Below are 26,312 nucleotides of genomic sequence, written 5' to 3'. Positions count from 1 at the left end.
CACCAATGCACCGATGGTGGCAATCGCAGCACAAGGCCACAAAGTTTCTGGGACCTGTTCCGTGTGAGGCTCCTGCCCAGCTTCCATGTGTACAGCCCACATATCGGTCGTTAACTTTGGGCCAAATTAGGCGTTTCACAAAACACAGTCACTGGTGCCGTTGGACACATCTTCCCATTGGCCCCATTGGGTTGGCTCTGCCGTGTGCTCCGCCCAGACAGATGTACATGCAGATGGAACGTTTATACTCAATAAATAGCCTCCAAGTTTTACCCTAAGGTATAAAGTTGACTTGCATTGGAGGATCTCAGAAGGGGAGGTCTGGGTTGTTCCCGACCCTTAAGATTCTTTCATTTCAATCATGTCTGTAGGCCGAGCGAGCGAAGGTCCCTGCACCGGCTCTGCCCACTGCACTGCCCGCCTCTCGTAGCTCTGCTCGTGGTCATGGACCAATCATGATTCCTCACCACACGGGATATCAAAACACCAATGCTATCTCTGGGGGATTTTCTCCCACCTTAAGCGAGGCCAATCAGGACCTGAGATTGAGAGCTGGCTTTCTCAGGCATGGAATGTCTGAGATGCTTAGTAAGGGAAATTCATGTTTTCATACAGAGGTTTTTAATACACTGCAACAGGTTTTCCCACAGAGCTTGTGGATGCCCCGTCCCTGGAGATATTCAAGTCCAGGCTGCATGTAGCTCTGGGCAGTGTGGTCTGGTGGTTGGCAACCTTGAACATAGGAGGGGGGTTGAAACTCGATCATTGTGGTACTTTTCAACTGAGGCCGTTCCATGATTCCACAATTCTCTGATTTTCTGATTCTCTGATTCTCCAACTCTATGGTAGTTGGACTTTATCTCAGAGGTCTTTTCCAACCTTAATGTTTCTATGATTCTATCATTCTTGGGCTTCAGGAGAAAGCCCTGCAGGCTCTTCCTACACTCCAGCTCTTCTGTCCAGCCCTCTGAAACCTCCAGGTTCCTCCCAAGAAATGTCAAACCCCAGGGCAGTCTCTGGATGATTTTCTCTCCCTTGCAGTGCAATCAAACCATAGGGCTGTTTCCAGCTGCAATCTTTGGCCCTCTTTTCCTACAGGGGCTTGTAACAGTTGGCTCCCCAGTTGGCTTGTCCTTATCTGGAGTCATTTGACATTATCTAGTCGCCAGTTAGTTGGTCGTAGTGAAGGATAAAAGCCTGGTGTCCCTCAGGCAGTGGATGGGAGGGCAGGGACTGGACAGTTGAAATCCATTGACATGACTGAGAGCTGCAGGGCAAGGCAACAGAGCAGCAAAGGTGTCTGGATGCAGGGAGAGGGGAAAGGAGGCCTGGGGGCAGCAGCTAAGAGAAAGGAGGATTGAACCGGAGTTTTAAACTCATGTAAGTTACAGCAAGGAGAAGAAATGATCACTTCCTCTGTTTCATCTGCTCTATCATTTTTTTACCACTTGGATTAAGTGGTTTGCACTGATTACACAACAAGCTTGGATGGAGAACCTCTGTTTTCCAGGAACCTTAGAGGTGATCATGGACTGGCCTGAGGGAAAAAAGTTTGGAACATCACCAGCAGAAGCAGTATTGTATGCTAAGTAGTCCCTATCATACAATGAACTACCAGAAAATGAAAAGAAATATGCTATATACACTGATGGATCATGTTGTATTGTGGGGAAGCATTGCAGGTGAAAAACTGCTGTGTGGAGCCCTACATGACACGTTGCAGAGGCCACCGAAGAAAAAGGAGAATCAAGCCAATTTGCAGAAGTAAAGGTTGTCCAACTGGCCTTAGATGTTGCTGAATGGGAGAGGTGGCCAATGCTTTATGTTTATAAATGTCTTACGGGGGTTGTTACAGCAGTGGGAACAAAACGTTTGGCAATGAAGGAGCAAACCTGTTTGGGCTGCTGTACTGTGGAAAGACATTGCTGCCTGAATAAAGGTTTTAAAGGCTCATCATGCAGATGCTTATGTGACAAAGAATTTGGCTACTGAAGAACAACAAAATAATCATCAAGTAGATCGAGCTGCGAAAACAGAGGTGGTTCAAGTAGGCTTGGACTGGCAAAATAAGAGTGGAATATTCCCAGCTCTGTTGGCCCATGAAAGCCATCAGAGAAGAGATGCGACATATACGTGGGCTAGAGACCAAGGGATGGACACTATTGCACAGGTTATTCATGACTGTGAAACATGTACCACAGTTGAACATATCAAGAGGATGAAACCTCTCTGGGGGGAAGGGCGACAGCAAAAGTATAAATATGGGGAGGTGTGGCAGATCGACTATATCACCTTGACATGATCTCACAATGGTAAGCGTTATGTGTCAGATAATGGGACTCATTTCAAAAATTCTCTTGTAAATACTTGAACCAAATATGGCACTGAGTGGATTTATCATGCACCCTTTTCATGCACCATCATTTGTTAAAATTAAATGATACAGTGAATTGTGAAAAACCATGTTGAAAACAGTGGGTGGTGAAACATTTAAGCCCTGTGAGAATCATTTGACAGAAGCCACCCAGCTGGTCAATACTTGAGGATCTATCATTGTGATGGTCCTGCCCATTCCAGCTCCCTACATTCTGTAGAGTGAGATAAGGACTCTGTAGTACATGTAAAGAACATGGTGGGAAAAGCAGTTTGGGTCTTTCCAGCTTCTGGAAAGGGCAAACCTCTCTGTATAAATGATTTTGCTCAGGGATCTGGGTCTATTTGGTGGGTAATGAAGAAAAATGGGGATGCTCAGCACGTACCACAAAGGAATTTGATGGTGGGGGAGCGTAGTCAGTAATTCTATGTATTTGTATCTGTATATATATGTATGTGTATGTGTGTAATGCATGTGAATTATAGTTTGTATATATAAAGCATGATGTAGTGATGTGGAGTAAGGGGTGGGAGGTCATGGGTTTATGATTTTTATTATTGGCATTCCACATCATAGCATCATGTAGAGCACTGGGAATTAAACGGTTAATGCTCCAGTTTCATGGATTGTCAATAGTTCTGAGTATACCTTTCTCAGAAGTGAAGAAGTACATCTCCCAGAGGACTTTTCATCGTTCTGTTTCTGTTTGCCGTTTAGAGGAACAGATAAAACTGTTCACAAGTTGCGAGACAGTCCCCTTTCCTTTCTGCTTATCTTTGTGGTGCGTGCTCTCTAGCAGTCTCACCTTCAGCATTAGACTAAAGCCTTCAGTTTTTGGACACTCTCTCACTCATTTCATTTGATTTATTAGCCTCAATTCCAATTATATTGTATTATATTGTGTTATCTTGCATTCCAATATCATATTTAGTAAATTAACTTTCCTCCTCAGATTGTTGCTGCTGTTTTGTTTTTAGGCCCATCTCCCTACCCTTTCCCCTTTCCCCTTCCCCCTCTCCTGGGGTGTGGGTCCATGGGTTTCCTTGGTCCCATTAGTCATGTAACTGGGTCAAACTGGTCCATAAACTGTTGTCAGGTCTCTTCCACAGAATTGAAGTAGAGCACAAACCACTGGGTGATTGGAAGAACTAAAATTACACCACTTGGAATTGCTCTGTGGCATGTAAGTTTGTCTGCATGCAAAGCTGTTAACTAAGGAAATGTTCTCATTCTCTTTAGACAAGTCACATTCATTCCCTCCCTGAATTAGTTTGTTAACAAACTTAATGTAAAACATGATGAAAACAATTGAAGAGACATACCAGAGGAGTCAGAAAATAAACGGTCTGCTGTTTATTGTGGGTATAAAGGACTTCAAGATGACTTCATTTGTATCTAAAATTCAAATGACCACTGCATAAGACTTTATATTGTTCTGCAGTGTGTTTTATCACTGAATCAAAGACACTTCCATGTGCTGTAAAAAATACTTCAAACAATGTAAGTTTACAATAAGATAAACAGCATAAGGAAACACAAAGACCATTTTTTTACATGTCTCAGTTTTTTACCTATGACAAGATTTCTTCAGTATAACACTCATTTCTCTAAATTTTCTGAGCTCTGGCTTAAAGATTACATTAGTTTTGGAGGAAGTAAGGGACGTAAATGAAGGAAGAATTCATTTGGAACAACCATAAAAGAACTATCAGCATGAACTAAGATTAGTGTAGATGATTATGCAGACAAAGGTGTGATCTATGCTTTAGATAAGCTTAAGGAGACTGTTACATTCTAAGTATACCAAGCTTGATAAAAGTCTTCTACCTCTGAGGAGCACAGAAGAATTGTCACTTAAACTACTTTCAAGATGAAGAAATATGAGGCTTCCCAGCAGCGTAGCTCAAGTGTCATTTAAGATTCTCCTAAAATATAATATACTGTCCTTAATACAGAGATTGCAGTACCTACAGAAGAAACTCTTAAATACATGGAGAGACTCTGCTTGGGTGGAGAGCAACACATTCAGTTCCTGAACTCTCCATGCTGCTTCTTCTTNTTCTATGTATTTGTATATGTATATATATGTATGTGTATGTGTGTAATGCATGTGAATTATAGTTTGTATATATAAAGCATGATGTAGTGATGTGGAGTAAGGGGTGGGAGGTCATGGGTTTATGATTTTTATTATTGGCATTCCACATCATAGCATCATGTAGAGCACTGGGAATTAAACGGTTAATGCTCCAGTTTCATGGATTGTCAATAGTTCTGAGTATACCTTTCTCAGAAGTGAAGAAGTACATCTCCCAGAGGACTTTTCATCGTTCTGTTTCTGTTTGCCGTTTAGAGGAACAGATAAAACTGTTCACAAGTTGCGAGACAGTCCCCTTTCCTTTCTGCTTATCTTTGTGGTGCGTGCTCTCTAGCAGTCTCACCTTCAGCATTAGACTAAAGCCTTCAGTTTTTGGACACTCTCTCACTCATTTCATTTGATTTATTAGCCTCAATTCCAATTATATTGTATTATATTTTGTTATCTTTCAGTCCAATATCTTATTTAGTAAATTAACTTGCCTCTTCAGATTGTTGCTGCTGTTTTGTTTTCAGGCCCATCTCCCTACCTTTTCCCCTTTCCCCTTCCTCCTCTCCTGGGTCGTGGGTCCATGGGTTTCCTTGGTCCCATTAGTCATGTAACTGGGTCAAACTGGTCCATAAACTGTTGTCAGGTCTCTTCCACAGAATTGAAGTAGAGCACAAACCACTGGGTGATTGGAAGAACTAAAATTACACCACTTGGAATTGCTCTGTGGCATGTAAGTTTGTCTGCATGCAAAGCTGTTAACTAAGGAAATGTTCTCATTCTCTTTAGACAAGTCACATTCATTCCCTCCCTGAATTAGTTTGTTAACAAACTTAATGTAAAACATGATGAAAACAATTGAAGAGACATACCAGAGGAGTCAGAAAATAAACGGTCTGCTGTTTATTGTGGGTATAAAGGACTTCAAGATGACTTCATTTGTATCTAAAATTCAAATGACCACTGCATAAGACTTTATATTGTTCTGCAGTGTGTTTTATCACTGAATCAAAGACACTTCCATGTGCTGTAAAAAATACTTCAAACAATGTAAGTTTACAATAAGATAAACAGCATAAGGAAACACAAAGACCATTTTTTTACATGTCTCAGTTTTTTACCTATGACAAGATTTCTTCAGTATAACACTCATTTCTCTAAATTTTCTGAGCTCTGGCTTAAAGATTACATTAGTTTTGGAGGAAGTAAGGGACGTAAATGAAGGAAGAATTCATTTGGAACAACCATAAAAGAACTATCAGCATGAACTAAGATTAGTGTAGATGATTATGCAGACAAAGGTGTGATCTATGCTTTAGATAAGCTTAAGGAGACTGTTACATTCTAAGTATACCAAGCTTGATAAAAGTCTTCTACCTCTGAGGAGCACAGAAGAATTGTCACTTAAACTACTTTCAAGATGAAGAAATATGAGGCTTCCCAGCAGCGTAGCTCAAGTGTCATTTAAGATTCTCCTAAAATATAATATACTGTCCTTAATACAGAGATTGCAGTACCTACAGAAGAAACTCTTAAATACATGGAGAGACTCTGCTTGGGTGGAGAGCAACACATTCAGTTCCTGAACTCTCCATGCTGCTTCTTCTTTCCTTGTGGCAATACTCCCAGTGAAAATGGAGACTTGATATTTTGCCTATCCCTTTCAGCTTCCTCATCCTCATCATATCTTTCATCTTCATCTTCATCCTCACCTTCGCTATGGTGAGGGCTGGAATGCTGAGAGACAGAAGGTGATGGTGGCACTGATGAAGGTCTTGGGAATCTGAAACCTTCCGTCTGGCAGAGAGAGAAGCAAATTGTACATAAATTACCACAGCGTTCCTCAATTGATTGTGTACAACAATTTAAGGCTGTCAGTGCTATAAGGCAAACCCTGGATAGTGGATGTAAGCTAGACTTACTTTGCACTCCAAAAATAATCTCCCTTGAATACAGATCCTTTAAGTCCTTCTCTGCTAGAAAGTGCTTGTATGTCAGTGATCTTTAGCTGGTGTTATAATAGATAGGCTTCCTTTCCAGCATTGTTTCTTGCAAAATATGACAATCTTTATTGAGCCTTTAAACCCTCACCATTACATTAAAACCTTCTAAGATCTGTAGTCAGAATGTGCTGAATTCAGAATCTGAGCCTGAAGTTTGAACAGTTTTCTAATGATAATGCCAACATCTGCAAAACTAGAGCCAAACAAGGAGTTTTGGCCTAAGCCTCCTTTCTCATTCTCATTTCAAAATATGAGTTGCTCTGGTGGTGTCTGTAGATTTGGTTCAAATAGCATGGAATTTAGACTGGATTTGAGCAGGGTCCCCTTTCAAACTGATGCTAATATTCACTATACGTGAAGTGACTGAAAGCGTGTCTTTAAACTGACCCCTTGAAATTACAGCCACAGGCATCTCCTCACATACTCTATTTAGGTGAATGCAATACTTTGTGTCTTTTCCCCTAGATATACTTTCCCAACTCTTCTTCTATAGCTAAGTTTGTACAGAACTTCTCCATGGTGTTAATCAGAAGAAGAATTAGACTCTCTTCTAACAGAAATTCCAAAGGCCAATTCCTCAGCTAGTCTGAAGTGGCACAGTCCCATCCATGTCACTCTAGATCATCTGAAGAACTGTTCTGTATTGCACATGGTACCCTTACTGTTTGCATGTGACACCTTTACAAGTTCTGAGCCTTATTGTCTCTCTTCTCTCTCACACACACATATTCGTTTTCCTTCTCTCAGATGAATTCATCTCTAAAAGCAGATTTTACCTTTGGTGGAGCACATGGTTCCATCTCAAATTTATCAGGGAATGTTCTGCTGAGGGCCAAGTGTCTAGCATGCATATAATACTGCAACACAGAAGAGAAATCTTTACAAGTCAAGCAAGTCTTGGGTAAATTTAAGGGAAAAAAAAAAGAAAAAAAAAAAGGAAAAAAAAAAAGGAACAAAGAATGAGTATCTTCTCCAAGATGCTCAAAGATGATGATGAGCAAAGGCCAAACACAAGAGAATCCAAATGATACCGATATTTGTCAAAAATGTATTATTGGGAAATAGCAAACTTCATAGTGAAGCAGGAGGTGCACCAAGATGCAAACCAGCACTCATGACAGGTGGTGTCGTTCAGTGGAGAGTGACTGGTATTTATCTCTCAACATACCACAGGGTCTTTTTTATACAAAGAAGTTCACATCTTTAAATATGCATGTGTATACAGTTAACCTCTGGGTTCACCTCGCATAGGAGGAATGTGTGACTGTTAAAAGAAACATGTATGAGTTTGATGAGGAGTGGTATTTAAGGGTTTGGCAAAAATAATTGGTGAATCTATGACAATCACCAGTCTCCATCACCTGCACTGAAAATAATAGCTTGTGTCAGAACCTTACACTGTGCTGGGACTCATACAGACAGACAGATTCTCACACAGATACCAACACAGAGAAAGATCCAAAATAGTTACAAAACTGATACACGTGCATCCATCCACTTTTTTTCCCCTGTTAGGTGGTACTGTGGTGTTTTCTACATCATATCAAAAACTATTTTGCTTTAATGCACAGATTTACTTCAGATATGATGACGAAGGTCTAGCAGCATTTTAGGAAGAACAGATAGGATTCTTGAAAGACTCCAGAGCACAAATCCTACTCACTGTAGAGTTGCCAGCATTCTCAGAGACATAAGCTTTTTGTACTGAGGAGTAGAAAGAGGTCACTGTGACTGCCTTCTGCTCTAACCTATTCATTAAGTTATGCCTACCCTTACCACGGGACAATGGAAGAATTACACCAAAATATAGAGGCAGGCATTGTCTTTAGCACCTCTGACAGGTGCCTTTCAGCACAGGAATGCCTCCTTGCACTGTAGCATGATGCTGTAGACAGAGTGTCTGGAATTTTTAATACCTCTATTAATATTTTCACACACCCTGCCTAGGTATCTCCAGTCCAACAGATCTGAGAGCCTTTCAGTTCGGTTTCTTTGGATGATCCTCTGGCGACGGGACTGCTGACAAAATCCATACAGGAACTGAGTCAGCTGGTTACATGATTCATCAGGTGAGCGGAACCTCCTGTCAACTATGTAGATGCCTAAAGGATGCAAAGAAAATGTGAAAATAAGCTGAACTGAAAGTGGGATCCGACCTCTTACATTTCCATTCTACTGCCTGTCACATAGTCTTACAAACATTGCATAAGTCGTGTCAATGCTCGCATCTATGTTTTTGCAGAGTAGAGCAAATGACGCTTCTCCCTGCCTGTAACCTTTCCCCAGGTTTTCAAAGACGTCTCTAGCCAAGCAGGTGGAGATATATTCTGCAGCTGGCACTATTCTTTCCAGTAGGTCAGGATATAATTGAGGCTAGTGTGGAGATGCTTCCATTTGACTGTACAGACAAGCCAAGGTGCTTAGTAAGATGCTCTAGTTTGGTCACATTCTCCATATTGTGTTGATGGGATTTGACTGTGCTCACCACAATTTAATCAGGGACCATTTTTCTAGTTTAATGAGCAGATTCTTATCTGTAAGTAGGCTCCTTTTGTTGTCACAGGCTTATTTTTAGTGTACATGATAATTTACTGTTTGTTTGATGAGGGCATGCTTCCCTGTTCCTAAAGTCCCAGCATATTCTTCTTGGACTGCTCAAAGAGAGGGGGATTTTCACTTCTTTTGAAGGTCTCCAGTGTACAAGGAGACTATATATGGGATAAAGAGAGCTGAGTTTGGAACAGCAGAGCAAACAAAATATTAAAGGAAGATAACAGAGAATCTGGAAAGAGTTTAGTTACATATCAAGGCTTGAATAGCTCACTCAACATCACCAGAGCTTGGGAGCTTTGAATGTATTCTCCCAGTGAACTGCTCTGCACTAGTGAAAGCATGAAATTCATGAGTCAAAGCACTGTTGCTGTGGTTTTGCTTCCTAATTCAGAGGCACTATTTTGATACGGTGTTAAAAATTTTACCATAAGCAGCTGGGTCAGCAACGTGTTCCTGCATGAAACAGCCAAATCCAGAAAGGTTTGTGGTCACACTGGGAATACCCATCACAGTACATTCAGCTGCCAAAAGAAATAGATTTAAAAAACAACATTTTAAGGCAATACGTTTTGAATGGTTTCACCCCATAAGGAAAAAAAAAATGAAGTAGATAAACAGAAGATCCTATAAAACTAGAGCTGCTCTGAAAATATTAAGGGAAACCTATAATGCTTTGTTATGGATTTAGTGGAAAAAGAAAACAGAAAGAAAAAGAAAGGATTTTTAAAGAGAAAACTTCGTACTGTTTTTGCAAATATATTTTTGTGTTTTCCAGCAGCTAAACTGAAAACACTGTAGGATTCAAGTGCTGAAACAGAGAATCCTGATATATGGCCTGCACTGTCTGCATTTTAAATTGAAGCCTGTTGTATACAAATGTTAATTAGGTGATTCATTATTATTTGCAAAAACTGATTCTCTTAATTGCAAGAGTGTGCCACATGTTGTATTTTGTTATGAGGCATTTGTAAACTAGTCTCTATAGTAACAACAAGGGAAATGTTAAGTTTGGATTGCTTTCAAAGTAGATGTGGAATCAGCTTTACAAAATTATAAAATGTATACCTCCTTTGTAGTTATTTCTATCATTGCTGTAAAAATAACTTTTTACACATGCTTAAAAAGTTTCTGCTGATAAATATTAATTCTAACCTAAAGCAACAAACAGACAAAGTAAAATCCTCTAATATTTAAATGCTGAAAGCCATCTACTGGAGCTGGTTCAGAGAAGGGCAATGAGTCTTGTGAAGGGCTTGGAAAATCAGCCTTATGAGGAGAGGCTGAGGGAGTTGGGGCTGTTCAGTCTGGGGAAAAGGAGGCTGAGGGGAAACCTTATTGCTCTCTTCCAGTATCTGAAGAGTGCTTACAGTGAGAGTGGGGCAAGACTCTTCTCACTGGTGACAGGACAAGGGGAAATGGCCTCAAGTTGTGCCAAGGTAAGTTTAGGTTGGATGTTAGGAAACACTACTTTACAGAAAGGGTAGATAAGCACTGGAATAGGCTCCCCAGGGAGGTGGTTGAGTCACGGTCCCCAGATGTGTTTAAAAACCATCTGGATGTGGTGCTCAGAGATATGATTTAGCAGAGGGTTGTTAGGGTACTGTGGTTAGGCTGAGGTTGGACTTGATGATCTTGGAGGTCTTTTCCAACCTGAGTAATTCTATGATTCTATGATTCTATGATTCTATGATCAACATGGCATGGCCTTCCTTCATATGACAGTGAAGCTGGTGTTGATACAGCAGAGCTACAAATCCACCAAAAAAGAACAACTCCAGTTTCAGGGAGAATTGAATGGGTATATCAACAAAGAGAATCTATTCTGCATTAGTAAAAGAAATTACTCTTTTAACTAGTTTATATCACAGCTTTCCTCAAAACTGCTAAGTAGCAGCCTAACTTTTCTGATTAGGATACTTCGAAGTTTAATTTCAAAATCATCCCTGGCTGTCACATTTTCCTTATACTTTTGCTGAGACTAAAACAGGAAGAGAAAGTGCTGGAATGCAGAACAGTTTTCTTGGGATTAGCTCTCTTAAGTGGAGAGAAATGGCTCTGGAAAATGATCAACATTGCAAAACTGTTACTCTGATTCACTGGCTTGAAGCAAATTTACTTCAGAGGAGCATCCAAACGTTCAGATGTGTATCAAGATTACAGAAGATATTTTGCAGGACATACAAAATAAAATAGGCACCTAGGCTTTGATCTGCGTAGACTTTCAAGTTTAGAGTTTGCACTGATTTCATTAAGTGTTAAGTGCCCATTTGAAATCTGGGTTAATTTTTTTGAGCCTGAAACTAAATGCTCTCTGTATCTTTTAAAATTTCCCTTTAAGTCTGTGAAATTATCTATTACTTCAAGTAAGTATCGGTGGTAAATATCTTAGATATGGTGTTACACATACCAAACTTAATTGCTATCTTGAATTAAACCTACTGAAGTACATCTGCTGGTAGCATCAGAATTCTTGCTCTGTTCTTTTTTGTTTTGTTTTGTTTTGTTGTTTGTTTTTTTTTTTTTTAATATGCAAACTCCTCTAAATCTTTTAAAATCCTTTATGAAAATTATGTTCCAAAATGATATTTCATTTTAATTTTTTGTTTTGTTTTGTTTTGTTTTAAAGTCACAGAAAATTGAAAGATTACATGTTAGTATGGAAAAGGGTCCAGCGCAGGGACAAATTTGAGTAGCTGTCAGTCAGTAGATGCCATTTTATACCACCTGGCCCCCAAATTTTGTCAGCAGTAAGACCTTTGCACTGCAGAGGAAACAGAGTCAAAAGAGTTTTTTCAGCACTCCAGAAGAAACTGTCTTTAAGTCTATCCTGCATCAGCAGAATGGGTATTCATCTTTTGATACCTACTAAAATGTACAGATTGCCTACCTGGAGTGTAACCCCAGGGTTCATAGTATGACGGAAATACACCCAAGTGACAACCTCTGACAAATTCTTCATAGTCCAAGGGCAGCAACGGGCTTGTTGAAGAAAGAAACTCTGGATGTACGATCACCTGGATATTCAAAAGTTACAGTAGAGGTGAAAGAAAATAATCATAAATTCATTTTAATTATCAGTAAGCTTCAGCAATGTTTCTTCACTCTGGTCTTCTTCTGAGCACATGGACAGTACCTCCCTTGTCCATTCTGATATCTAATTTAATTCCCACACTAAAATGTATTATCTTTTAACCTGTCTGTATGCAGTCTTGTCCTGGAAATGAAACTGATAACAAACACTATTTTCTGAATTGCTCTTTGGCATTATTCTTCTTGCTCAAGAAGGACCATGCATATTGTTGATTATTATGTCTAATGCTGTAACATTTAGCAGTACTGAACTGGTTCTCTTGCTCTGCAGTACCACAATATAGAGGACTGGGATGTTTTGTTCCAGAGGAGGCCTCATAAGAATACAGTAATCCTGAGCACCCAACTGAAAAATAGGAATGCTTGCAGTTCTCAGAGGATAGCTGTAACCAGATATATATATAATAGTGCTATCATCATAACTCTGGACTTGGGCTAACTGATTTTGCTGAAAGACTAAGCTTATTAGCCTAGGTTAGTATCCCTCTTCCAGGACCCAAGCTAATTTGTTTGCACGACTCTGCTGTGTTTGGCATCACAGCCCAATATTCCACTGTCAAGCAGAGAAGCACCTTGTGTAGCCTGCCCAATCAGGGAGAAAGGATTATGAGGGAGGGGTTAAGCCTTCTCTGGGCATTTTCGTACTCTGAACATTAATTCCATGACAGGGATATGCCTTTATCTTTTCTTAATAATATAATCAAGTTACACACTTGGGTAAATTAACACATCAATGTATTCAAAGAGTAAATGGCTTGTAAACTCATTATGCAAGCTTATTTGATCCCACTGAATCAAGTAAGATTTTTCATTGGCATCACTGTAGCTTTTTCATATGCTAACTGTGTCTCCATGGACATATAATACAAGTCTCCAGATGACTTGCCCTCTCAACTTTACAGCATTTTTATCCATGACATCCAGCTCATTAGGTACTAATCCTGTTGGAATTGTAGATTTAATGCCAGTTTTGTTCAACCTATCCAGTCAAGTCTGTTGAAAAGCAGGAGAAGGTGTCTACAGTGATACATGCAGTTTACTTACTAATTACTTCAAACAGTTCTCAGAGCTCATTGGATTGTTATTCCTGGAAAGGGAGCAAGAGGGGGGAAATACTCCAGCAGTATATTATTATTGACTGTCTACCAAGAATTTGACTGCACTTCCTATGCTAATGATCCAGATTCAGACTCTTTTAATTCCATTTTAAACCTAGAATGAAAAAAACAACAGAACATACCTTTACTCTGTCTGTTCGGTTGTTGAAAAGGCCAATACGTCGGATGGTGTTGAGTATTGGATCATTGCCATCGTCAATCATGTTGTGGGTGGTCACCGGTGGCAGACAGTGTCGCTTAAAAGAAAAAAGACAATCCTTGAGCCAGGCAAAGCTGTCGGAAAGGTGTCCTGCTACCATTTTCTGAGTTTAGTGGAAGACACTGGGAGATTTTGCTGTTCATGTGGATAAGCTTTTACCATTTCATTTGAAGACATGAAAGGAAACTTAGAATCACATAACATTGTTTTCTACAGAGCTCAGGACACAAATGAGACCATAAAAGCTGTCACAGGTTAATTTACCTCAAAAGAAATGTATTTGCATTAACTTTTAGAAATGTCTACCATTTATTTTTAGTTGTTTTTCATGGTAGAGGATTGACTGTAACTCTCCTGAAGGGATTGAATTTACGTATTTCATTAAAATGGAGTAATTTGAGCCTCAGAAACAATACAAAGACTTTGAACTTTGTGCAGAAGAGAATGACAACATTTGGTGTCCTGAAACTGACTGGGGGAAGATTTGCAGATTTGCCAAAACAATTATTTTGCATCAGACTCTCCTCAAAATAATCACAGATGATCTTTAAATATTACCGTTACCATTGTGGTTTTTTTTTTTCCCAAAGCACACATATGTCACACACAACTCTCATACACAGCTGTGTTTAACACATACAGCAGATTTTCATATAAATAATTTGCTTTCTGACCTGAGTTGAAAAGATGGCTCTTTTCATAATGGTTATATCATCCCGGTCAAGAATCTTGCTCAAGTCTGGAATTTCTCCTCTGCGGAGGCAACACAGAGCCTAGTTTACCAAATGATTTATTATCAGTCCTTCTGAGAACTAGGATTATGAGCTTACATTAAAGATGCTTTAAAAAAAAAAGAGGAAGAAGAAGAAGAAATAAACAAGGTCTGATCTGAAGTCTGCTGATGTCAACCAGAATCTTTCCTTAGTTTCTCTGTCCCTCCTATACTCCCTACATTTTATTCTCCCATAAACTTGCTATCCTTCCAATTAGTTTACAAAAATCTACAAAAGGAATTTTTGTTTTGTTCTGTTTTTCAATCACACTTTTTTTTTTTTCTTTTTTTTTTTTCCTGAAGTTTCAGTCCTCTCAGCTCTGGATGATTCACTTCCAGCTCACATCAACTGTCTTTTGAAAGGATACAACCAATTCAATAACCCATATTTGTCTCTGGTGCTCTTTTCTGTTTGTGAGTAATTCTCAGCATTACATAAACATCCCTCATGTCTCTTAAGATCCTTTACAAGATGGGACGTTATTTAATTTTGTCATCTGTGCTTTGCCTGTTATACAACTATACTAACTAACAATACAGAGGGTCCCATGTTCTTCTCCTATGTCCTTTCTGTAGACCCCAATATTTCTTAGACAAAGAGTAGAAGCACAAAACTACTATGGGTAAGCCAAATGAATACATAGCCTGGCAAGATAGGACAAAGTAACCTACACACTCACTTTAGTAAGGCATTGTAGAGTTTCTTTCCAAACTTTTCTTTCACAGATTGTGCAGTGTCCCTAGGAAAATAAATACGTTTATGTATAAACAAGAGAATCCTTTTCAAAGACAGAATAAAAGATATCCCAGCTGCTGTAACTTATATTGTGCTTTTGTGTATAGTGGTGGAACCAAGAATGCAGAAGCAGAGGTCAAATTCTCAAAGGTCTTTTACCCAACCAGCAGCCATAATGACTCGTTTCATTGCAATACGAATATTATATGATCTGTACCCAATGATGAACGAACTGCTAAAGTGAGAAATAGAACTCACTAATGATTATTTACAATACTTTGATCAGTAGGCCACACTTTGATCTCAGCAATGATGAAGAAGACATATATGTGACTTTAAGTAGAAAAATGCACAAGACATTGAAGACCCAGATGTTTTCAGTTTAACTCGACCTTATGAGCAATACAAGAGGCAAACAAATGGTGATTTTAAAGCAAGATTCTTCCTTCCATTTCAACCCTGTTATCTCACTTAATTTTTTTAAATTATTATTTATTTAATTTTAAATAAGGGTGTAGTCTACAAGTTAGTTTGGCATAAATCATTTTGGAAATCAAACATCCTTCTGGAAAGACCGTCCCATGTTTTAAGCTAATAATAAAACCTGTCCCAGAAGCATTATATTTTCATTGAGAAAAAACTCCAGTGAACAGCCATTCTTAATACAAAGGGCCATATTATAACAATCCTAGAAGAAAGAGCTTGGAAGTACAGCTGAAAGTGGTTTCTCAAAACAGCAAATACACTCTCAGTCTGACTAAAATGCCCACTTTCATGGGACTCTTCCTGCTTTTCTGATTTCTAAGTATCAGACATTGGGCTAAGACAAAATTTATTAAGTGAAATGCTAAACTTTACCAAGCTGAAAATCCACATACTTATTTTTAGCTGCTTTCTCTCAACTCACATTGATACAATAGTAGATGAGTTAATTCTCTATGAGCTGTGAAGCAGCTATATGTCAAAACAAATTGATTCAATACCAGCAAGCTAACCCACTCATGGCTATGTTTTATTGACTCATACCTTGAACAATCTCCAAAACTTAACCCAGATAGGATAGGCTGCTGTTTCATAAGCAGAAGAAGTGATTTTATATCTCATATCAGCCATCTATTTCTTGATAACTGCCAACCCTGTCCTGTATTTAACTTCTATGGCACCCTTAAAATCAATTAATGTTATTATTTAACAGTGATATCAGGTGTTTTTTTGTTTTTGTTTTTGTTTTTGTTTTTTTCCAGCAGCTCACATGATGATCATGGCACTGTTGCATTTAAGGACATGGAGGACCTTTTACTTTTCACAGTGCACAGCAGGAAGAACATTTGGAAGTAGAATTTTTTGCTTGATTTCACAACTTTAGGTTTACCTTTATGGTTACTATTGGGACCGTATTTCTGAGTACCAGAGAAACAACCATGTAATAGAGATTTAAAAGGCAAAAATTTCTGCATATTTCATTTCATTTAAGCTTTCCTAATATGTAGTATTTATTTAATATATACCTAATGTATTACATTCAAACATTACATACGGTAAACTAAAAATACAGCAGAGGCAAGAAGGACTTGTTGAAAGCATGGCTGTCTCTCACTGCATTCACATTACTTTCTTGAAGTTGATGTAGAGCCAAAATCTTGCCCTGTGACAGCAAAAACTCACTGCCCATTTAATTCAGTTTAGGCTTCAATGGTATTTCTTCCTGGGTGGCCAGTTCCTGCATACAGTTTCTCATTAAAAACTCTGGCTATATTACAGCACCTTAGCCATCTGCAGTTAAAGATAATTGTGTAGATCCTCTACACATCCTCAGAAGGCGATAGCCAATTTCAAAAGATTATTTCACTTGTTCATTTTAGACTCTTCCTGAGGTGGTAGAGGATGAGTCATGATCTGGAATGAACCGTTACTCTCTACTGCCAATGAAGGGAGCTCAGAGGCGCTGCTTTTAGAAAGCCACATCTGAACAACCAGTTCCAGCCTCTGCCTTTGTGGCATCCATTTTCAGAGTGGCAAAACATTTTCTGAAAATCCCCAAAGTCACTGTTTGATGACTCCAGAGATAATCTGGAAAGCAAATAGATTTCTCATATCTGACTTCTTTTTCATGTACAGTCAGAGCTAGATATTTCAGCAACCCTCAAACTATTTCTGTTGCTGCTCCTGTGCAATTTCATTATCCTTTAATCAAAGGTTTCAACTTGTCTACTGATACCCAGAAATTCAGCTACAGGTTATCTGCTGGAGGCAGTTCAGAAGATATATTTAAAAAAACAAAACAGTATCCTTTCCGTAATCTGTACCATCTGTCATTTCTATTTATATAATTTTATAACGAAGGAATTGTCATCTGAAAGAGGTTAAACACAGTGAGAAACAGGCATCAAGACAGAAGCTAGGTCTTATGGCTTTAGTCCCTTAGCTTAAAAATCAGCTTCCTTACTTCTGCAGCAGAAGTATTTAACTGCTCCATTCACCTGATAGGGTGTACATTTTAATTTCCATGATTAGATAATTCATCTGTAAATATGCTGAATGAAATAACATTTTCCACTTTTTCTTTAAACAAAATTAATCCTTCATTTTCTTGATTTTGAATACCACCATTCAGTTCTATCATGTGTCTCAGTCTGAAAGCACCTCACATATCTCCTCCTGTGCAGAATCACACAGTAGTTAAAGGGAGGTGAGGTTCAATGGTTGAATTCTGCCCTTGCTTCATTTTTTTGCTTGGAAAGTAGTAAAATAAAAAATAAATACATTTAAAAAAACTTCTAAACTGATAAGGGCTGTGACAAGAAGAAAGAACATTATTCTTCATTAGAAACATCCTTATGTCTCCTTAATTAAGGCAAATTCAGTGAAAATGGCAATTACCAGAGCTGCTTCCGGACTGCTTGTCCTTTCAGGGTTTCCACATTGAAATTGTTTGTCTTTGCTGGCATAATGAAGAACACGACGACTGTAACATCACTCTTATGTACCTGCATGGACAGGAGACGGAGAGAAACAGACAAACTCACCACAGGGTATCAAAGCCCACGTTAACATTACAGAATAGTCACAGAAAAACCCAGCAGACTTTGACTGGTCATCCAGGATGGCTCTGATCTTATTCCTCACTCTTTAGCTGTAAAGCTTTTATCAAGTCAGGAATCTAACTGAGAATAGATAAATAGATACCAATTGCTCAATTCCAGTTTGATCAATGTGGATCTTACTGGCTTCTCATGGTTTAGTAAAGCATGGGACTCCATACAGCAAGCAGAACTATCTTCTGCAGCAGTGCCCCAGGTGTATATTCTAAAAGTTGTTAATTGCAACCACTGTCTATCTGAATCCCTAACACAGAACCTGCCAGTCACACAAAAAACCACAAGTAACCTCTTGCTCCTCTCTCACATCCAGCTACTCCAAAGGCAAAAAGCACAAGGTGTAAAATCCAACCCTTTGGTTATAGATGGTTTCACTTGCTTCTCCTATGCATAAACAAGTTTCAGAAGATCAAGTTCCTGAGAGACTCTTCATATGGAGCAGAACAAGACTGGACTCCTGTCAGCAACTCTTTAAAGGAAAGCTAAGAGTAACCTGCTCAGAGCCATAAAAATTAAATTATTTTGAGTTGCTTCCACTCTATAAACATTAGACAAACAAATATAGTGTTAGTGTGCTTCTATCAGATGGAGGTACAAATAACGCTACTGGAACCTAGTTTAAGTTGCACCATCATTTTCAGGTTCACAAGTAGTAAGAGTATTCTGCTGAACCCAGCCAGAACCCTTCTGAAGTAATTACAGAGCAAGCATTCTTTGTATAGATAGTATTGGATGAAATCAGGTGCTGGCAAGCACATTGTAACAGTAACACAATAAAGCCATCTTCAGTATACGGGAAAATATTTAAGTGATTAGCATAAAAATATATATTTTAGTTGTATTATTGTATTATTAATGTTATCTGCTTTTTGATAGGTACACTTTCAAAGTACACTCTTGAATTGAATTTTTTGTATTTTTCTTTAAAAACAAGGGTGGTGCCCACAGATTAACTTCTTGAGCTATGTAATTATTTTAAGCAATCTGACATTGTATGCTTTGTTGATTCAGGGAGTGAGCATGATGAAAAGCCTGAATATCCCATAATTATTTTCCTGTAAACCAGAGTATGACATAGAAATTATCGCACATGACTTGGATAATACAGTAAGTTTGAGCATAAGATCTACATTTCCAGAAGCTTCCTTACCCTCAGCAAAAAGTTTAGTCTTGATAAGGCTTCTAGAAACATATCAGCTCCTTTGTTGGAAAATTCGTATCTCCCAGCAATGAAGAAAAATAAGGTATTTTCAAGACTGAAGTCAAGGTGTCTGAAACCAAGCAAACAAATAGACAAGCATGAAGCATTTTTCAAGATGTAATCATACAAAACACATATTTTCCTATTCTGGAGGAATTTATTACCCCAGGGAAATAATGAAAGAGAGGCTTTTCTTCACATCAAGGTGACTATCAATCTGATAAAGTCCATTTTGGGCAAATAATGAATAAAACCAAGATCTTCTGCCTGCTCCCATAAGGAGTTAGAGCTGGTATCTGAAATTCCTTCAGCTTCTGTCTGAGAAATCCCAGACAGATATTTGACTAAACTGACAACAATTCACCTCCTTTATGAAGTATTTGTTCGTCTTCCTGGTTTGTTTTGTTTTTGTTTTAAATGGACTTTAAATGGTGTTGGAAAATCATTGCTAAATCTTGAAAAGTAAAAGCATACCCATAGAAATGGCCTCGAATGAACTCTTGGATCCTAGCCTTGTACATGGAATGCAAATTCTGAAATTCATGCATTGCTGAAAACTTCTTAATGTTCAAGCCATTTGGAGTGACAACATCTGGAAAAGCAGAGAAAAGGTAGAGGCAGATATCTTCAGAATCAGAGAAATTCTTAAGGAAAGAATAAGCATGCCTTCCAATGGCAGTATGTGAACAGTTTATATATACTCTTATCACTCATGGCTCAAGAATAGCACTGCCTAGTACAATGGTTTTTGTTTTCTCCGCAAATATAACTATCACATGTGATATTCCACTCTCTACAACACTGAAGTGGCTTTGTACCATTTTGACCTGTACTCAACATTAACGTAAACCCTGCTAGATAGAAAAGTCCAGTCAAGGCTGAATTTATGCCTCTACTTAGCCATTTTTTTTGTGTCCTTTATCTCTCCAATCCTGACATCACTGTTGCCTGCTTCATTACTGTAGATTGAAAGCTCTTGAAAGCAGAAATTGTGTTCTACTATATACTTATTCACTGCATGGCATAACAGAGGTCTGTTCTATCCAGACTTCTGAGGATTTATAGAAAAGAGAGCTTTTGCATTAGGGCAAAGGGCAGTTTGCCCCATCGTGCTAGATAAAGTGTACAGTCTATGTTCGGCAGAGTGACTGCTTGCATCAGACTGACTTCATATGCAGCTGTTGTGCTTAATTTTTAGGTGTACTAAATTTGATCAATAATTTAGGAAATTAATTGTCAAAAGCTTGAGTGTCTAACATTAAACCTGTTCTCTTTGATGAATCATGCCAGGTTCTGTCAGGGATCATAAGTTTTATTCTCATGATTTGAAAGATGATATTGTGGGATTTCTATTATTTTCATTCACTTATGAAACATGCAGTAGAGAAGACTCTGAGTCAAAGTTCCAGCAGACTTAGTTAAGATCTAGATCTAGATTTTGTAGCTGTATATATTTGATCAAAATCATAAGTGAAAACTGAAAAACTATGAGTCAGCCCAGAATCTTTGCAACTTGTCAACAGAAAATATCATCCTTTCCTACTATCACCTAAATCAATTCCAGTTTATACCCTGTGAATATGGAAGTCAAATCATTCTGATTTGATCCACTTGGGGTGATTTTAAAACAGAATTTTCACCAATTTATTAAACAAAACAAAATGACCCACACTTAAAATGGGAGTAAAGCCCTCTTTCACATTATTTTCAGTAGGGCACAGATTTGAAATATTGTTTGTTGAGCAGAAACAGAGAACTGGACAGTTTAGGGAAGCCATGTTTGTTTTCTCTCTTAAGACCGATGTAAAAGACAGATTGAACACCATTACTGATGAAAGGGTAAACAGAGCTGAATTTTAATCAAAGAATATGAGACTGGTCAATATACAGCCTGATGTGGATGTGTGAAAAGGTTCAAAAATCCCTCATTAATACCAGAGAATGAATGGAAACTGTCCAAAAAAATACAGTCAAAGATTCTTATGTTGTTGGGAAAAGCTTGAAAGTGGTTGCAGTATTAAAACTGCATTTTATAAGTCCTACACGAACCAGTTCTCCCATGGTAAACCAGGAGGTTGGAGGAGAAGGTTTCTTGTTTGTAAACAGAAAAGGAGAATGTTTCTGCTCTGTTGACCCCACATACATTCTTTTCAGTCAGTCAGCTAAGGATCCAGTGGATAACTTTCTGTTTATCCTAATGCAGAAACTGTGATGTGGCTTGTGGCACTGAAGCTAACAGGGATAACGTTTCTGATAAATTCCATATTTAATGAGACTGATGCATAGGGCTAAACAAACTTTTGGGCACATACATTAACTTTGTTTTTAAACTGTTCTGACTGGTCTAGCAAAAAATAATATATCCATCTAAGAAACTTATCATGCTTAAGTCCTAAGATGATTATGACCTCAACCACGTTGCTGTTCTTGGCTGTGATATATATACAGAAATTGGTTGTATTGATCTATGGTTTGTCTTAGCCTTCTCATTTCCTTCAATATTAAGTAATGAGGAATAGCATAATCACTGGTATGTATAATATATCTAACATCATATCACAAATGAAACCTTATGCTACATTTCTACAAAAGCTCTACTAGCAAGTTTAAAAGCTGGTGAAATGTACTACAAAGATTCTACCTTGTTTTCTTCAGTTGGCCAGAATATATTAGCACTGACAGAAGATGATGGAATATATGTCTATTACTGTAGATTAAAACCTTGTAAAGAAATCCTGACATCCACAGAGATAAACTAACACTCCTTTAAAATGGTATGAAATATAGTTATTGCGTGATGGTGAACTTTATTTTTTCCAGATTACATATGCAGTGAGAATGTGTATCAAGTGATAATGTCTGCACATTTCTCTTGAAAAACAGTTATTCTCTGCAGTGTAGCCACACATATATGCACAGTGTGCCTTGCTCTTATGTTTTTATGCCTATTATTTTTGTTCAATCTAAGAAAATGTATATACTGAGAGGAAATATGAAAAGGAAAAAAATCAAGTCTTACCAGGATTTCTTTTAAGCATGTGTTCTGCTTCAATTGCTGTTATCTGTGAGACTGTGGTGAACACATGGGCACAGTGTACGGCTGCCCGTTCCATACAATATCGATGGTAAATCTGTCTCTCCCCTGCTTCCTTGTCAATGTCAAACTGTTAAATAACAAAATATATACATATAAAAAAGATATCTATACAATGTGCCCACCAGATTAATTACCATAAAGAAAGTCTCTTGAGTTAAGCTTGATTTCTCAAGGGAATCATTTGTGATAACCGTCTCTGCCTGTTTATCAAACCACTCTATGGAGAGTCAACAGATTGATGGAGAAAGTCAGGTCTCAGTTTCCGCCTATTTGGGAAAAAGATGACAGCTAAGCAATGGGAAGGAGACCCAGATTAGTGATTCCTAGATAGGTAAGGATCTGTGCTGTCTGGCCCACAGACTGGCCACATGTCATGCAGACTCTTGATTGGACCTGTTGGAAAATTTGAAAGAACGGGGAACTCACTGATAACTGAAGGTAAAGAGGGAGAGAAGAGGAATGCAATGAGGATCACAGGAGATCTGGGGGCTGGGTAGAATAGTGAGAATCATGGCTAGTCAGGATGGAAACTGAGTTGTTGCTTTAGAGGAGTGGGATGTAAACATTCAGTCACAAAGCCTGAGGGAACAAGGAAAATAGAAACTGAGATATTTATTTTCTGATACTGAGAACTGTTCTTCCTTCAAGTTGACCAAAATTATTTGCTGTTTCTTTTATTTCAGTTTGAAGGCTGTTAATTTCCAATGGCAGATTAAGTTAAACTCCAGATAAAATCGCCTTGAATTATTTCTGAATTACCCTTAAATCTTGCAGGTGTCTTTTTACTGAATTAAGTCAAAACAAAACAAAACAGAAGTTGGGTCTGGATCACTCTAAGTTTCAACAAGAAAAGGATCTTCTCCCAGTATCTATTAACTACAGCTCCATACTTGAACTCTCCACTATGGTTATGAAGGAGATTCCTTACAATACGTCTCTATTAGTGTAATAATGTTCCTGTGCATTGATGAGTATCTGGCGGTTTCCCATGTAGATGTGATTCCATTTCATGTATGCATGTGAATAACCTCATGTAAGATATTTAGATTTTGAAAAGTTTTCCAAAACTAGGAGTAGAGACATTTAAAAAGGTTATTTCCTATTCCTCTTATACGGATTTGCTGTTTCACAAAGAGGTTTGTGAAACCTCTGGTTTCTGCTAAAATCTGTGCAGTGCGAATGTAATCACAAAGTGCAAAGTGAGGAAAATCTAAAATACCTATTATTTAGGTAGCTAAAAGTTCACAGAATAAAATTTTCATTACTGATGGGCACTGCAAAGTCAATACACTGAAGTCTAAAAAGGAATAACGCTAATGAAGTGTTAATGATTACAATTAAATGTCAATCCTCTTAGTCCTACATGATGTTTCACTTCTGGGAACATCAAGGTTACACTCCCAAGGTCAACGGCATTGGCACCAAATAGACTATGTTAGTTACATGAAGTGTGACAGCATCTCTCAATGTGCTATGTCATTAACAGTGCCTAATATTAGGTGCACAGTCTGATTTTGATTGTGTTTGACTATGTAACTTCATTGACTGTAACGGATTTAATCATTATTATAGGCAGAGCAGATAGCACTATCTATAGTTACAACTGCCTGATTGTCATGGCTTGCATGATTTTTGGTATGCTTTTTTTTCAAAGGTATGCAATCCCATTAGCAACAGCTTGCTAGTCCATTAGCACATATAAACTGGGTTCACAGGGTTCTCACACTTTACCCACTGTTACTCTACAGCTGTTTCCTTCACTGATCGCTATCGCAAGATCCTGATCTTTAACTTCATTCATTGTGTCAAGTGAGAAATCTCATTGTGTACCTCTGAGCAGGCTAGACGAGTGACTTCAGAAAATAAGCCCTAGACAAGTTGAAGGACAGGTTGAATGGAACTTAACTGATGAGACAGCGCAAGAGACAAATTTAGTTCACACAGTGGAGTACTGGGAAAAGACAGCTGAGCTTGCTGTGATAGTATTAACTACAGAACTAAGGGTAATATGGGGCATGGCTCTGATCTGACCTACTATGTTAAATGAAGCAGACTGTCAGCACAGTTCTTCACCTTCAAACCAGTGTTTCTACTCAGCAACTTGCTCTGTTTTCTGGATGCACTGCTGTCAGACACAGCTTAAGCATCTATGAACTATGTTCCTAAATGTTTGTGTTCAGTGAGGCAAAAACAAAATATTTGTGAAGTGAATCATGCTTACACTTGTTTGTTTGCCATTATCAGCAAATGAAAGCTACGGGAAAAGGAAAACAGATCTAAGCCAGGCTCACTGTTTCTTCCCTCAGTGGCATTTAAGAACTAAGCTCTTCACTGTAAATACTCCATTTCTCTCAGTGAGAATTATACTCCCACTCTGATCTGTGGAAACCAAGCAGATTATTACCATTTGCATGATGGCGAGGATTAGAGGGGAAAATGTTTCTCATATAAGGTCACTGAGTTTAAACCAAAACAATATGACACACTCCATGGGTCTTTGAAATTTGTGTTTGTTGTAATGCACCTCTGAAATGTTAGGGACAAGAGTAATTAAACACTGAAACTCCCAGCATGACATTGTGGTTCAGGGAGCTAAGAGGATATTCGAAGGTAATAGCAAGAGAATTGCAAGTGGCTATGAGATATTGGCATTATGCTTCTCCTGGAAAGAACGAGAAGTTACTGAAGTAATAAATCCAAATTGGACATTCACTGTTCAAACTGAGAAGGACAATTTGTAAAGGATTTAGAAATGTGCAAGAAGACAATGGAAAAGGAGGAAAATCTGCACTACCTGTATTAATGGTTCTCAGACAGACAAGTTATTTGTCATAGTCTGCATTCACACTCCTGATTCTACGTGAAGATTACTTCTGCACATAGTCACAAACACACACAAAAAAAAGGTATGAGAAAAGCCAACAGATGCTAAATGAAAGCAAATTCAAACTTGAAATAAAACACATAGTTTTGATTATGACTAACTTTGTGAAAGGTCGCATAAATAATGTGGATTCTCCTCCCTGAGCTTTACATCAGGTCTGGATAATGTTTTGTAAGTAGTTTGTACCTCAAGCAAAAGGTATGATACACAGACTGGTAGCTGAGGATTTTAGGTAGAGAACATGAAGATTTCTTCTGTTATCTAAACTTAGAGACACACTCAAATTCTCAAGGTGATTCTGCAGTGCAATTGGAGGGGAGGCGTGCAGTTCAAATTCCTTGTTTACTGGCAGGAGGAATGAAAAGATCTTCATCTCTAACAGCATCACACTGGCTGCCATTGTCTGAAATGCATAAAAATTACCTATTTTAAAAGCTACTTTATATCTGATTTAACTCCCATGGATTGTTGTTTCGTGCAAATAAAACTTGCATTGTGGTACAGCCAAATAAGACAGAAATGTATACTTCCTGGCTTAAGTCAGATTTCCATTAGCTGCTCTACTACCAAAGCGGATCAGCTTTGTTTAATAGGAAGCTCAGTGACAGGTATGACAATACAGTACTAAGAGGAACATAAGCTTGTGCTCTTACATTGTCAGCATAAAAGCTCTCAAAGATTCATTTCCATTGGGATTTTCAATACTTTTCCTTTTAGCCTTGGTGAGGCAAAATTCTCCACTCCTTTCTGAATTATTTTCAGTCATACCTGAATGAACTGAATGTAAAACTTTCTAGGTCTGAGTAGAAATGCTACTTACTGGCAGGATACCCTTATATAAAGGAAAATGCTATGAAGAATGAGACTAATCTTCTGTTCTTATTTTTTCTTAGAGAATCCTATCACAGAATCACAGAACAATAGGAAGACAGGTAAGAAGGGAACTTTAAGTTCATTTAATTTCAAACCCTTACTGTGGGCAGGGTTGTCACTCACCAATTAGGCTGCCCTCAGGCCCCATACAGCTTTGCCTTGAACACCTCCAGAGATGGGGCATCCAAAACTTCCCTGGGCAGCCTGTGCTGGTGCCTCACCATCCTC

At 38.3% G+C, this 26,312-nt stretch overlaps 1 protein-coding gene across 6 annotated transcripts in view; it reads right to left on the bottom strand.

Moving 5' to 3' along the window:
* Positions 1-3,704: 3,704 nt before the first annotated feature.
* GYS2 (glycogen synthase 2) overlaps positions 3,705-26,312 on the bottom strand; it is a 41,493-nt gene continuing 18,885 nt past the window's right edge. For 4 of the 6 annotated variants that reach the window (XM_032446165.1, XM_015869186.2, XM_015869179.2 and 1 more), the window contains 12 exons: positions 22,250-22,394; positions 19,705-19,822; positions 19,180-19,300; positions 17,812-17,918; positions 14,876-14,935; positions 14,098-14,176; positions 13,347-13,460; positions 11,904-12,030; positions 9,442-9,537; positions 8,402-8,565; positions 7,240-7,320; positions 5,341-6,257 (listed from right to left, as the gene is read on the bottom strand). In XM_032446165.1, coding sequence (XP_032302056.1) covers positions 6,036-6,257; positions 7,240-7,320; positions 8,402-8,565; positions 9,442-9,537; positions 11,904-12,030; positions 13,347-13,460; positions 14,098-14,176; positions 14,876-14,935; positions 17,812-17,918; positions 19,180-19,300; positions 19,705-19,822; positions 22,250-22,394 — 1,434 coding nt within the window. In that variant the 3' untranslated portion in view covers positions 5,341-6,035. Of the gene's footprint in view, positions 4,407-5,340; positions 6,258-7,239; positions 7,321-8,379; positions 8,566-9,441; positions 9,538-11,903; positions 12,031-13,346; positions 13,461-14,097; positions 14,177-14,875; positions 14,936-17,811; positions 17,919-19,179; positions 19,301-19,704; positions 19,823-22,249; positions 22,395-26,312 lie in introns of those variants that run through there. The other 2 variants (XM_015869193.2, XR_001556676.2) reach the window with 2 other exon arrangements.

This window comes from Coturnix japonica, chromosome 1 (assembly GCF_001577835.2).
Source record: "Coturnix japonica isolate 7356 chromosome 1, Coturnix japonica 2.1, whole genome shotgun sequence".
In the NCBI taxonomy this organism is placed as follows: Eukaryota; Metazoa; Chordata; class Aves; order Galliformes; family Phasianidae; genus Coturnix; species Coturnix japonica.
This window is presented reverse-complemented; position numbering and strand designations above follow the sequence as displayed.